At 49.9% G+C, this 14,613-nt stretch overlaps 1 protein-coding gene across 5 annotated transcripts in view; it reads right to left on the bottom strand.

The window, feature by feature from the left end:
* The window catches only part of MTUS2 (microtubule associated scaffold protein 2), a 491,802-nt gene that overhangs the window by 4,815 nt on the left and 472,374 nt on the right, over positions 1-14,613 (bottom strand). For 4 of the 5 annotated variants that reach the window (XM_079902571.1, XM_079902570.1, XM_079902572.1 and 1 more), the window contains 4 exons: positions 10,053-10,158; positions 6,791-6,864; positions 2,090-2,188; positions 887-1,006 (listed from right to left, as the gene is read on the bottom strand). In XM_079902571.1, coding sequence (XP_079758697.1) covers positions 887-1,006; positions 2,090-2,188; positions 6,791-6,864; positions 10,053-10,158 — 399 coding nt within the window. Of the gene's footprint in view, positions 1-886; positions 1,007-2,089; positions 2,189-6,790; positions 6,865-10,052; positions 10,159-14,613 lie in introns of those variants that run through there. The other variant, XR_013824765.1, reaches the window with a different exon arrangement.

Here is a 14,613-nt window from a genome sequence, read left to right as displayed (position 1 = left end):
TACACTTGTACAGAAGAAAGGCTCTGGAAATATTAACAGAGTAGAAATATGTCATTTAAATTTTCTTATCTATATCTTATAATTTCCTTTTAGAGGAAATTATATTTCCTTTTAGAGTATCAAAAATTTATTTTAAATATAACAATAAAAAGGAAAAAATTAATCTACCTGCGACCCTTGGGCCAACCTTCCCCTCAGAATGGCATCTCCCTGGAGGCAGGCTTCTCTGCTGCTGACTCCGGATGACTGTCTCGGCTTCAGCCCTCGCACCCACAGGGGCGGGGAGTGAGCTCTGGCTGCTCTACTCCCCCAAAGGGGTGCCCTTTGCTAGTTCTGCGGGAGCCAGGCTGAAAGGCGAGGCGGAGCGTGTGCTGAAAGCCGGGGCCTGGAGCTCTGGCCCAGGGCTCACGCCTGGGCTGGACCACTGTTTGGCCCTGGGTGAGACAGGACCTCGTCCTAAGCCTCCGTCTCTGCATCTGTGAAAGGAGGCTCCTGACAGCACCTACTCAGTGGATTGCTGTCAGAGCTAAAGAACACACGCGCACAGCGTGTCTGCGCCGTGCCTGGTGCACAAAAGCGACGCTCCACAGATGCAGGCTCACCGCACACCTTCCCCGGCGGGGGGAGGAACTGGCACGTCACAGAGGTGGCTGCGGAGCCAGGCGGGGCATCAGACGGCCTCCGGGTTTCTACAAATGAGGCCACCTCTGAGACTTCTGAACTCCTGGCTTCCTAAGAAAGGCGTTTTCTGCTCACTTGTGAGCACCGGACAGGTAAGGGCCCCCACCTGGATGGGGCCGTGGGTGCTGTTAATATTGACATCTACCGTGGCAGCAGGGATATCATGCAGGTTACGGGGGCCTCCCAAGGTAAGAGGCCGACTCACCAGCTTTTCCAGCTCAATGATCTTCTTTTCCTGCTGGTGTATTTGCTGATTCTTCATCTCTAATACCTGCTTCAGACTCTTCATGTCTTCTTCCAGGTGCTGATAAGGAGCCAATGCGATCTACAGGGGCGGAGAGCAAGGAGCTATTTACCAGGCAGCCCGGCGAAGCCCAGTGTCCACCAGCACCATGAATTCAGCGCAATCTAGTCGTCCTAACAGGCACTGGAGAGTGAGCGCGAGAGGGCGAGAGGGAGACAGTGCTCACAGCCTTCCTGGTAACGATGCCCGCGAGTTTCCACTGGGGGAGCTACTGAAAATCCAGCTCCTTGGGGAGCAGGAGAGATGAAGCCGTCATTCCCTGAAACGTCGGATCCTGGGGTGGCCGGATACCACCAGCCTACCGCCCCAGGGGAATTTAGCGGGCAAAAACAGTACATTCAACATGGGCTTTTAACATTCACGCAGACTACTTGATTCAACAGACAGGTGGGGATTGAAAGGTCCCAACTGTGCCCATGGAGGGCCCCGCCCCCTGCCATGCATAGGAAATGAGCAAAGTGGTTTAAGAAGCAGAAAAGGCTGTTGTAGAAAAGTAAATGTGAGAATAAGGTTGCCAGATGTGACAAATTAAAAGACAGGACGTTCAATTATGTTGGAATTTCACCTAAGTATTGCATGAGACATACTTGTTACTAAGAAACTCACTGATCTGTAATTCACATGTAACTGGCTGTTGTGTATTTTGCCTCGTGTGTTTTATCCGGCACCTTACATCAGAGGGAAGGAATTGTGCCAGCCTGAGGAAAAACCCCTCACCCTACCAACTGGGGCTTCAGGGATGCCTCCCTTGCAGGCGGCACTGGGAGGGAACGGGACGTGGGGCTGGAATGGGGCCTGGCCAGGGTGGGGTGTTTCCAGGCCCAGCTCGTCACAGCAGCCCAGGGACAGGGGCTGGGGAGCCGTGTACAATGAGGCAAGAATAACACTTAGATGGAGAACCCAGGGCCATCCCGACTCAGCACAGGTGCTGACAGGCACATGCTTAAAATCCCGGGAGGCCCTGACCGCTGTCGCTCTGGCGTCAGATCAGCACAGGGGCCCTGCCTTCGGGTGACTGCTGGGGGAGCCCCGGGTTTCCTGGAGTCCAACAGAACTGCCTTGCAAGGGCCCTGCGGGTGCTGGGAGACCGGAAGCGCATGATACCTCCAGCTGCTCCTCAGTGTTTTTCCTCAAAGCTTCCTCGAAGCGTCTGGCTCGGTCCCGCAGAGACTGGCTCTGGAAGGTCAGCGTGTCCACCTGGTCCTGCAGGTAACACACGAAACGTCCAGCCCGGTCCCCTGCAGACGTGGCACCTGGGAGGCGGTGATGACGGCCACCACCCTGTCCTGGGGGCTCTTCCCAGGGCGTCCAGATCAGAGGTCCTCCCCACCGGGCTCCACCAAAAGGCCTTCGCATGCAGCAGGGAGAGGCCCCAGTCTCCCTGCCTCCGTGCCTTGCCCAGAATGGACCACAGAACACTGACAGATGCATGTTTCTGTTGCACGGAAAGTGCACGCACGCTGGCGGGGCACTCGAAGCAGGTGGCCCGACTCAGCGTCTCCTGAGATCAGAGAGCTGCCCTCGCCCCCCACCCCCAGGAAAGCAAGAAGCTTGCGGAGCGGAGGCGTTTAATAATTTATCATCTGACTTCACAAAAGCAGCCCATCAGCAGAGAGGCATCTTAGTCTGGGGGGGGCTCTAGCCCCCCGCTTCAGGAAGGACGGTTAATCCACCTCAGAGAAGAACTGTGCTCATCTGTTAGGTTCAAGCCAGAAGCTGTCGAACCAACCTTGACTTCTGGCTCTGCCCGAGCCCCTCCCCCCACACTAAACACAATGGCAGGGCCCGGAGGATGCGGCCTCCTGCGTCACGTCCCCGGATCCACAAACACTCCTGATCCTACTCCCTCCACCGGGTGGAGCCACTCGCTGACTTTGTCCCGGACCCGGCAACTCGTTTGCCCTCAAGGGGGGAGTCAGGGTCGGGGCGCGGGGGAGCTTTCTAAAGCGCAAGCCTGAGCCCCCCCCCCACGTAAAACCCCGCGCCCTCGGGACCAAGTGCCGCTGACGCAGCGTCTGCAGCCTCCGCATCCGCCTTTCTCGTCTCGCTGCCCCCAACCCACCTTACATCCACTCTTCCCCCACAGCCAGCTCCCGCTCACCCCCGGCCCTCTTCTGGCCTCCGCTCGGCGCCCCTGGGTGGCAGGCCCCTGGCCTGAGCTGCCACGTGAGTGAAATCTGTCCCGTTCAGACGCTCCCCCCCGACCCGGAGGGCCCTCCTGACCCCCATCCCAGCACGTGCCCGCCACGGGGCTGCTCTGTGTGTGAAGGTGGAGAGAATGGAGGCGTGTGTGGGGAGGCCCGGGGCCCCAGCCCTGCTGCCAGCGCAGGTGCCACCACGCTGAGCCCTCTCCCCGCAGCCCCGGCCCTGACCGATGGCGGCGGGCAGCAGAGGGAGCCGGGCAGAGCCTTGACGCCCAAGCAGAGGGAAGAGACGGTGCCTTGCTGGTGCCACGTGTTCCAAAATTCTCCACCCCCATCACCACTTCTGTAACATTAAAACCCAGGAACTGAGGTCTTCCCGTGAACACTTCTGGCAAGAGAGATGGCCCCGCTCACCACATGTGAGCAGCTGGATGCGGTCAACGATAGAACTGCACACGAGAGCACTGCCACATAGCACGTGCTGGCTCGACCGCTTTCTTGTCATCACAGAGAACCCAGCCTTGGCGGGTTCCTTTTCCTTCTCTCCTTTTTTGTTTCCAGTTACTTCCATTTCATTTTTAAGAAATAAAAGCCCACCACAGTGCCATTAAGTGCACTTGCTGCTGCATGAGGGCAAGACAGTGTCAGTGGAGCTGGAAGGCACATGAGCCAGCAAGTGTAAATCAGGGCTCAGGACAGCCGGCTGGGCCGCAGCACGCATGCGTAGAACGTGACTATAAAATGACTGGAGCGCTCCGTAGTTTAACCACTGTGTCCAGGTTTCCCCATCTGTAAAATGGGTACGGTAATAATAATACCTAACCCAGAGGATGGTGGTGAGTTAATACTTAGAACAGTACCTGGCATACAGTAAGTGCTCTATAAATATTAGCTATTATTTTATTGCAAAAATTAAAATGACTGGAGTGCTACCCACCTCCTATACAAGCCTCGTCAGAGCAAGCATTCCTCTCGAGCCTCTTGTCCTCCATTAAAATGTGAAACAGTGCAACACTCAGGCAAGTACCATCTAGGCGGCATCTAAACTATCACACTGTGTTTTTTCTGCTTTCTTCGCCATTATTCAAAACAGATCCTCAGGCACACAATGGTGCCCCAGCAATCAGACAGGACGTGCTGTTCTTCAACTTGGATTGGCTACTTTATGCCAAGGTAAGAGCACCAAGACCCAGCTGGTGACCTGGCCCGGCAGGGACCACTTGGAGTTAACCAACGGCCCCATAATAATGATGATGATGGCAAATGTAACAACGCCTGAAACTATTATAATAGCACTAGCTGCTGCCTAGTGCTCTATGCCCTTTACACACGATGAAATCAATTTATTTTTAAGGCAGGATCAGAAAATTTTTAAACAGAAAATTCTCTCTCTGCCGATCTGGGCCACTACCCCTCTTTAGTGTGCACGGTGCATCTGCATTATACATTAACTAGATCCCCTTAGAAGACACAGGAATGCCTGCTCACCGGAAAAAAAAAAAAGCAATTTTCTCCTGAAGCCAGCAAGGTAACTCCTTAGGAGATAACATTCCTTTCTCAATCCTGTAAGGGGTCACGATGACCCACTACTTGCCCTGTTGGACTACGTACACTGTCAATATGTTACTTTGATGTAAGACCCTTTGCCTCAAAAATTTATATAACTGTGCATTGACCTCTAAGGAACAGTCCTTAGCGCTTTGTCTTTTAATCTTTAAAAAAAAGTTAATACAATTTTTAAAGGTTACTATTTACAGTTATTACAAAATATTGCAATTACGAAATATTCCCCGTGTTGTACAACACATCCTCGAGCCTATTTACACCCAGCAATTTGCACCTCCCCTCCCCCATCCCTACGTGCCCTCCCCCCACTGGTAACCACTAGTTTGTTCTCTGTATCTGTGAGTCTGCTTCTTTTATGTTACATTCACTAGTTTGTTGTGTTTTTTATATTCCACATATAAGTGGCATCATACAGTGTTTGTCTTTCTCTGACGTATTTCACTTAGCAGCATGCCCTCCAAGTCTATCCATGTTGCTTCAAATGGCAAAATTTCGTTCTTTTCTATGGCTGAGTAGTATTCCATTGTATACCACATAAAGACTGTCTCCTGGGTTCTAATCCTCAGGTTGGCTCAAATAAAATTCTCCATTTCTTTCTTGGATTGACTATTGATTAATGTTTTCATTGACACACATATTATTTCCCTTAAGCTGCTCACACTTTGAGGAAGGAATTGGCATTATCCCCATTTTACAGATGGGTAAACTAAGGTTTACAGCTTATGTAGCTGTCCAAGATTTCAAAGCTATTAAGAGAAGGTACAGTGGGGATTTAAACCTCAAACTCAAATCTTTTACCCCAAACCTGTTTCTCTAGCTGCCAGCAGCCCAAGGAGACTGGCCTAAGCAACTGTACCCACCTCACACCAGAAAATCTGCAGCTCAAATGCATCTGCCCATGAGTTACCACTAAATGTGCACAGTTCATGACTGTGTGATGTGAGTGGCAAAGTGAAGACTCATGGATGGAGCAGAACTCTCCCTTCTTTTGGTTTTGGACCGTTTGGGGTTTTCTGATACATCACAGTATGGCTGTTACCTTCCTGGGTTGTGTTCCTTAAGGGTAATGTATCTGGGTGGTGTGGGATGTGGGGTACACAAAGAAGTTTGGGGTTAATTTGCCAAGGACAAGCCACACAGGGAGCACGTGGGCATGTGAGGCCCCCCGATGGGTCCATGGATCGACGGACCGGGGGTGGGTTTGCAGCAGGTGGTTTCCCATTTAAAAACTTTTGAATAGTACACTCAATAGTGTGACACTCCATGATCCTAGATTCTTTTCTCGGCAGGGCAGGCTCTGTGCGAGAAACACTGCCTGGGGAAAGTGAGCCATTGAAGAAACAAAACTCCTGCCTTTGTATTAGAATTATGGTAATCACCTCCCAAATTTCCAGATGTGAATGTTCCTAATATTTAAAAGGTAATCTTTCTATGACTGGGACGTCCACAGCTGGCAATGGAAGCAGGGCTACCAGCCTCCCCTTGGCTTCCCAGGCAGCCCCTCTCTAGGGCTGGGGGCAGTCAACATCTTTTCACAGAAGCAGCTGATTGGGGTCTCTGGAAGGCAGAGACCTCCATTCTCCCCTCCGAGATCAGAAGGAAGCCAGGCAGCGCCCCTGGCATCTGAGACCCACACTCTGTGTAGGTTTCAAGCAGGACGCCAAGAAGCTTTGTTACATCTCCAGGGGGTTGAAGTTGCTTTTACAATTCCCAGAACATGTCCTGCGATTTATGCCCTACATGAGTCTCCTTATCCCGTTACCCCCGCCTAGAATGCTCTGCTCCCTAATCCTCCCCTTTCCCCAAACATGACTCTGACCGCAAGCACATGGGCCGTCTCTCGGAACCCCTGTGGCGCTAACGGTATTATTCATTCTGTGCAAGTATGCGTTACCTTCCATGCTGGTCTGTCACTATTTGTATCACAGCTCTGAGTAGACAGTCAACTCCTTAAGGGCAGGGAGTAAGTCTTATTTACCCCCATATTCCAATGCTTAGTACAGGATCCAGTACACGGTAGGTGCTGGATAAATGTCTGCGGACAGGAATAACAATGCTGCCATTATCATGATGTTGGAGTTAAGGAAACACTAACCTGTAATGACAGCCGCAGCTTTTCAAAATTTTCTTCCAATTCTTTCTTTTCAAGCTCGTGGGTAGATATCAGTTCTGGAGAGAAGACATCAAATTGTTAGGCTGATCTTTCTTTTGAAAAGGGATCAAACAAGATTCTTTTGCCAGGCTAAGACTAGTGACGTAGGTGAGTAAGGGACACCAGTATATAGTGGACTTAAGCCTAAAGAGACCTCTCCATTAGTCTGAAATTGTATGCAATGTTATTTAGGAGAGAGGGAGAAAGGATGAGGAAGGAAATAGGAGAAAGGGCGAGGGTTAAGAGGAAAGAAAGGAGGGAGGGAAGCAAACAGAGTACACGCACACGCACGCACGCACGCACACACACACACACTCACTTTTATACCCAGCTCTACCAACACCCTGGCCAAGTCAGATTCTCCATTCACAGCACTCACTGAATTCTCCAACTATTCCTAATGGTAAATCCACTAGGTAATTAATGTTAAATCTCCCTTTTCTTCCCTCCCAGGATCACTCTTCTTTTCTACCACGAAGCCGCAGTCTCAGGCTGAAGCAGGGACCTTTCCAAGGAGAGCGGGGCATGGACTGGAGAATGGACAGGTGAACGGGACCAGTGCTGTGCCTGCAGAGTCACCTTGGTGGCCTCTGGGCCACACTCTGGAAACCACAGATGCTAGGATTCGCTTAAGCAAAGAGTTGATGTTAAGCCACTCAGACAGAAGGAAGGACTCATTGGACTGGTTCCTCTTGGGGAGTCTGGAGCAATTCTATTCCGTGAAAAGTGTCATTCCAGTGATAATTTGCAAGATAGGCAGCAAGAGATGTCATGTAAGAGTTATTAAGCAAATGGATTCTATTTTCCTCCAGATGGGAATAGTCTTATTAGCTGGGTGAAGCCCGTCTCATTCTAGCTACACAAGCAATTTGTTTTCATGTTATAACTGGAGAGAGGAAAGGTCTCATTAATCAACCTGGATCATATGCTTAGCACAGGAGAGTATTGGAGACCAATAATTATCATTCCGGCTGGCATAAGCTGCAATTAAGAAAAACTTTGTGGTTTCCATTGACCCAAATCTTTTAACTAGTGATGGTTAAAGGTCTCTTAGAAATCCAGTTGTTATAGCTGAAATTTACATTTGGGAAAAAAGAAAAAAGTTTGTGCTTATTTTATTGACATAAAACCATGTGGGTTTCTGGTCTACCTGCCTTTGTCTAAATGATTACTTTTAATAGGCATTGAGAGCACCATCCATAATAATGAAGTTTTTAGCTACCATTACACACGCCCACATTGTCTTCACATTATATGTAATTCAAAGGCCCTGGACGTGGCGTCTAAGCGAGACTTCATTAGTCAGAAAAATCTACCAAGTCTATTTATACGAAAATCCGGAAACAAAAGTCAACACTCATTGTAACATTTCCGTTCCTGTTCCCTTTCCTGAGACCATTTTCCTACAGTGTAGTGATGGGCTTTAGGGCATTTTCAGATACCCTATACCTCACAAGCAAAGAAAAGTCCGTATCTATTAGGTGGCATAAACCATGGCGACTATCTATGTACTCATAATGTAGTTCATTATTTTAAGGTCCTGACACTCTGTCCCATGCTTAAGACTGTGCTCTAAGAGAGTGCTTCTCCAATTCTGCTACATATTAGAATCACCTGGGGAGCTTTAAAAAATCCCGATGCCTGGGCTGCACCCCAGGGCAATTAGATCGGAACCTCTGTAAGGGGAGCTACACATCAGTATTTTTTAAAAAACTCTCCAGGTGGTTCCAATGTGCATCCAGGGGTGGGAGCTGGTCCTCTAAGCATGAGACGCGCTCTCAGGAACAGGTAACGCATTTAACTAGTTCTCAGGAAATTCCTCTCCCTTGCGTCCAGCTTGGACTTTTCCACGTATGGGTAGTTCCCAGAGGCGGGGGGTTGGTGCTCGAGGGGGCAATCACATGAGCATTGATTACTGCACAGTGGGCCTTGCTGTTTACAAAGAACATTTTAAAATAATTTTAAAACCCTGATATTAATTCTCAAATTTTTGGAATTTATTAATCTATTGTTAAATTAATTGTTTTTCATATACTTTAACAATCAGCTGACTGGGGAGGAAGAAATGAGGAAAGGGGAAATTGAAAAACAAATTCTCTATATGACGTAAATGCACGTTAACGTGTAAAAAGCTTCTTTCACAGTCAAAATCTTAGTAGTACTTAGTTAAACGCTGTTGCTATTGTTACAACCCACATAAAATCCTACATATCCAAAGACAAGTCAAAGTTATAAAAAATGTAAAAAGAAAGATCCTGAGAGTCCACTTACATCCATGGTGAATGTGGTCTGAGTGCAAGGTGTGGAGAGCCAGGCCCAATCAGATGCTGGCGTGGCCGTGACAACACCACACCTGTGGGATGGTTATAAGGCCACAACACAAGACAAAGCCCAGGATTTCTACACTTACTGTAGAACAGTGGGTCTCAAGCTTGGCTACCTGTTACATTCACCTATGAGCTTTAACAAGCCCAGGCTGTAACCCAGACCAGCTACCAAACCCTGCTCTGGGACCAAGGCTCCAGTATTCAGGCAGGGTTGAGAGGATCGGCTTCAGAGGAAAGTACAGTAAGTCCCCTACAAAAGAACCTTCAAGCTGCGAACTTTCAAAGATGCGAATGTGCATTCCATCAACGTCAGGCGTGAGTGACATTGCAGCTGGCCCTCCGTCCCCTATTGCTGACGATCCTTCAGCTCTACCATCTCCCACCTCCTCTCTCCCCTCCAGTCAGTAACTCTTCTTGCCTGTTCGGGCAATGCGAGCCCCTGGATGCCAGCTGTTGTACTGGACTACTGTACTTTTCAAGGTACTGGACTGTAAGATTAAACATGTTTTCTTTACTTTTGTGTTGTTTGTTTTTTATGTATTATTTGTGTGAAAAGTATTATGAACCTATTACAGGACAGTACTATATAGCTGATTGTGTTAGTTGGGTACCTACGCTAACTTTGTTGGACTTACGAACGCGCTCTCGGAACGGAACTCATTCATATGTAGGGGACTTACTGTAGTTACCCGGGTCCTGGATTTCTGTCTTTTCTGAACCCAAGAAGCAACACAAAGGACACACCAGGAAGGAAAGGAAGGAAGAAGGGAAAGGGAAGCAAGAGGGAAAGGGAGGGCTCCCCATGTCTGCAGCCGGAGAGGGTCAGTGCGCACAGCCCACCCTGCCCGCCCACCGCGCGCACCAAGCCTCGTAGCTACCTTGCACCTTGTGGTCGTGGTCATCCTGCAGGAGCGAGATGGCGACCGTGTGGCTGTTTTCCATCTCTAGGAGAGCCGCCTCATGGCTGGCGGTGATGTCTTCCACCTGCAGGAGATCACAGCTCTGGTTACACAGAGAGCCGGGGACCGGGGGCTCCAATGGCCTCGCTGCTTGGAGGACTGAGGTGGACTGCAACGAGGGGAAATGTCAGTGGCCCAAACGTCAAGGGCAGGACACTCTACTGTGATGGCGGCTACCTCCAGCCTTGTGCCGAGGCAGCAGAGCCAGGATTTGTTGGTGACGCGGGAGTCCCGGAGTCAGGGGCGGCGGGGCAGGGGATGTCACAGGGAAGTCACTGCCACAGCCCTGCCGCTCATGCAACGGGAAGCAGCTCCCGGGGTGGGGTGGGTAGCTGCCGAAGCCACCTCTTTACTGCCCTGCGCCCCCTCTGGACCATTTCCTTCCACCCCATTCCTTCCCCTTCCACCAAGCATTCCGTGAGGTAATAAGGGACAGAAGACGGTCCTCCCCTACCAGAAGGTCCGTTCTGCTTCCTGGCAGCAGGTGGGAGCTACCGCACGCGAGGCATCTGGAGGGAGCTAACATTTATTAAGCTACACTCTCGGCTTCTCCACTCAAGCCTCACAGCAATATGATAAAGTAAATGTTTTCATGTTCATTTCCCAGACGAGGAAACTGAGGCTCAGAGAGGCTTGAAGTGTTTTGCCCAAAGGCTAGTGAATGGCAGAGCCAGCAGTCAGCACAGGGCTGTCTGACATCCATGGTGAAGCTCTGAAACGCACTGCCCTTGCCTCCCCCCGCAAGACCAGCAACCAGAGCCCAGGGACCCTCTCACCAGCCCCAAGGCAAGTGGGCAGGTGTGTGTGTGTGTGCTCGCCACCCCTGTTCCAGCCGTGAACCTGCCCCCCGGATCACGGTGCAGACCTCCCCCTGCCCAGGCTGTGGGACCTGCTCCCAAGAAGCTGCTGTTTCTCTGGCTGATGGTACATTTCCAGGAGTTTAATCACAGGTAGTGCAGCCAGCCCAGGATTTTTTTTTTGTTTTTGACTGTTTTTCATTATATATATATTTTTTTAACATCTTTATTGGAGTATAATTGCTTTACAGTGGCGTGTTAGTTTCTGCTTTATAACAAAGTGAATCAGTTATACATATACATATATCCCCATATCTCTTCCCTCTTGCATCTCCCTCCCTCCCACCCTCCCTATCCACCGCCTCCCCCAGGTGGTCACAAAGTACCGAGCTGATCTCCCTGTGCTACGCCAGCCCAGGATTTTTTATTTTCCCCCTTCCTGATCTCTGGCCCCACCACACACCTTCCATCTTTACTGCTTTTGTTACTTTTGTTGTTGCAGCTGTTATTTTAACTTCAAATGTATGACTTACAGGACTCATTGCATAAGACGACCTCTCCCTGTGATAGCAAACCAGAACAATGTTTTTCCAAATTCTCTGTCGGTGACCCACTGTAAAAACACCATTGTACATTGTTACACACACACACACACACACACACACACACACGCATACACGGGGCGTGTGTGTGAAACCAAAGTTTCACAAAATGACACTTTCCCCTCTTACCTGCAGTAATCTCGTTTTTAAATTTTTATTCTATGTTCCTTTGTTGTTTTTCAAAATGCAGTTACAAACCACTAAATTCATTTCACAACGTACTAAGGTGTCAAAACCTAGCATTTGAACAACACTGAACCAGTGCACCTGCCCATGCCCTGAAGCTCTGTGGCAGACCGGCTCAGAACACTGTCCAGCCACCTCTCAGAGGGTCTCATTTCTCTGGGGATAATTCACAGGCTGATCTTTGATCTGTAAAAGGAGGAAGAACTCTTCACAAGAAAGGAAGCCCGCTTGTGAAGGGGATGCATGGGAGTGTTTGTATTTTAAAATGGGATAGATTCCCATTCTGGATACCATCATTGCTTGGGAAAGTTGGCCCGACTTCTGTCTCCTATGGTAAAAGGAAGTGTCATCCACTAAAACAGAAATATCACTGCCAAGACCAACAACGAACTTGACAGCGTTCGGAAAGCTGCATTACGCCATGAAAATGGACATGGTATGCGATGGTTCACTTTTACCTACTGGCCATTCTTGATTAAACAATACTTCACTCGAGGCTCAGAGCTATGAATCCACTCAGCAGAAAGGCCGATTACTGCAGTTTTTAATTGCCCAAATCCTGTTTATATGAAGGTTTTTTATGGAATCTTTGTCCAAAGACTTTCAGTCTCTTGGAAAAACAAATCATCGGTTAAAAAAAATGGAACTGGTTTTCCTTATGCTCCGCTGGTGACTTCCATTAGAAACAAGTACCCACACATTGTTTGGAGGTATGTTAGTTCAGTAGAAAGAAGAATCTTTCATCCGTCCTTAGTATGATTCTAATTTATTGGGTTCTTACCCAAATTGCCACGGGTGGTTTCAGAAAAGAGAGATGGATGCCGGGAGTACGTTCCAGAAGAGTCCCTTTCGTCCTGGCGGTGGGTCTGCTCTGCTCAGCAAGGGTGGTGCTTCATCGCATGCCCCCCTGCCTTGGTGGAGTCAGGTCTTTGATTTAGTGGTGATGGAATACCACACCCAATATACCAAGGATGATGTAAGGGTGTGATCTGTCTGTTACAGCCTCTCAGAGGGGCTTCTGGGGATGAAATACTGATCCCCGAATTCCTCCACATGCAATGAGAGGAAAGCCCAGGATGTTCTGAAGGAAACCAGTGAGAGTCAGTGAGCCAAAATCTGGGCATCATGGTCCTTACTCTCGAGTGATTGAGGTTTCCAGACATGCGTATGGTTTTTAAAGACTGTTCCCTCTACAAGGAAGGGGCCGTGCACTGTTGGCCGTCCCCTTTCTTATCCCAGTTTCAATCCCCATGGCTTCTCCTCTATGGCTCTAGGCTTCTTTCCAGAGCACGGGGCAGCAGCCCGTCCGAGCTCTCAGCCTGAGAAGACCTCCAGGTCGGCAGGCATTTGAGGGGATTCAGACAAGTTGACCCAAGGGACACACAAGATATGTTTTGCGTTGTAGATCACCGAAAACGAGACGGAGGCGCTAAGCCATTATCCGGCCACAGCAAACTTATGCTGGGTGAAGTTTCATTTTCTTCCTTTTAGAACCCTGGGTGCCCCCGTCCCCCCAAAATCTCTGCTGGGCCAGCCTCCTCCCTCTTCCAGGAGGACAAAGTTCTGAGCTGGCTGCGGAGGTCTGTCCATGTGCCCATCAAGTAGTCCCAGGGGTACAGAGCAGCAGCTGGTCCCTGCACCAGGCTCTGTTCCTGCAGCTGTTTGCTGTTTAGCTGAGTTCCAGCAAAGCAAAGGGCTGGGAAGCCGCCCTCTCCGATGGGTAAGAATAGAGCTGTGGGCTTACTTCATTCAGCCATTTGCAAAATGCAATTATGGGAGCCTTCGGCAATTCACTGAGAGAAGACTTCCATTTACAACGAAGACGCATGGGCTTTACATTGTCTCGGCTTTCCTCATTAAAGAAAACCAGATTAAACTCCCATTTGCCCCCATCTGCGACGTGTCTTCCTATCTGATGAGACAGAGGGAGCTGCCCCTGTCTTTTCTCTCCAGGGCTCTCTGAACGACTCTCCTTCCGGATAACGAGACGACCCACCATCCCTTCTGTCCCTGCATCCCTGCTACATCATCCTGGGTACCGACTCCGAGCAGGCAGCCAGCCCCGCCAGAGCTCCTGGGCTGACCTCATGCCCCTCCGGGCTGTGCCTTTGCCCCTTTGCCGCCCACCACGTGGGCAGGTGTTCACAGAGGCTTCTATCTCCCGGCTCTGCCTCTTTCCAGTGTCCGGAGGCTCTGGGCTGTGATGGGCGGGGCTCTGGCGCTGGAAAACAGAGGGGCCCTCGGGACCTCATTCTATTTGATCAGAGAGTGTGGTTTCGCTGATGGCAGCTGTGCACCTGCCGTGTGGGACGGATATGGGACAGAATGCGAGATGATCGCCGAAGTGGCCTCTGCACGGTCTGATTAAGTGTGGGCACGCTGGGCCTCCCAGTTAAGTCTAAAAGGATGATTTCTTTAGGAAAGGTTACAAAGTGTGTCCCGGATATGAGACAAAGCCAACGTAAATGCCAAAGGCTGAACACTACTGCTCCTCTGGAAAGGAGTCTCTGCTCAAAATGCAGAATCCAGAATGCCTTTAGGAACCAGGGGGCCCTGCACGAGGGGCTTCTGGGCCGGGTCAGGGAGAGAGACAAACTGCCACAGGGTCTTGGAGGGAGAAGGTCAAAGGTCACAAGTCTGATCACTGAACACCAGGCTCCGTGGGCGAGTACATTTGGAGCAGAAAAGGAAAAGCATTTGTGTTTACGTTGAAAAATCTGTTTCGTGTGCCCTGAGATAGGGAAGCTTGGGAAACCTGGCTTCTGTTAATGTACGGCCAGCTCTAGAATGAGCACTGATCTGATGAAACACCTTTATAATCCGACTTTTAAGATAAGAGTCCTAGCATATCTTTAAAGGCACGGAAGAAAGCCAGGAGGCCAGGCCACGCCCCTG

The sequence above is a fragment of the Stenella coeruleoalba genome, assembly GCF_951394435.1.
Source record: "Stenella coeruleoalba genome assembly, chromosome: 18".
NCBI lineage: Eukaryota > Metazoa > Chordata > Mammalia > Artiodactyla > Delphinidae > Stenella > Stenella coeruleoalba.
This window is presented reverse-complemented; position numbering and strand designations above follow the sequence as displayed.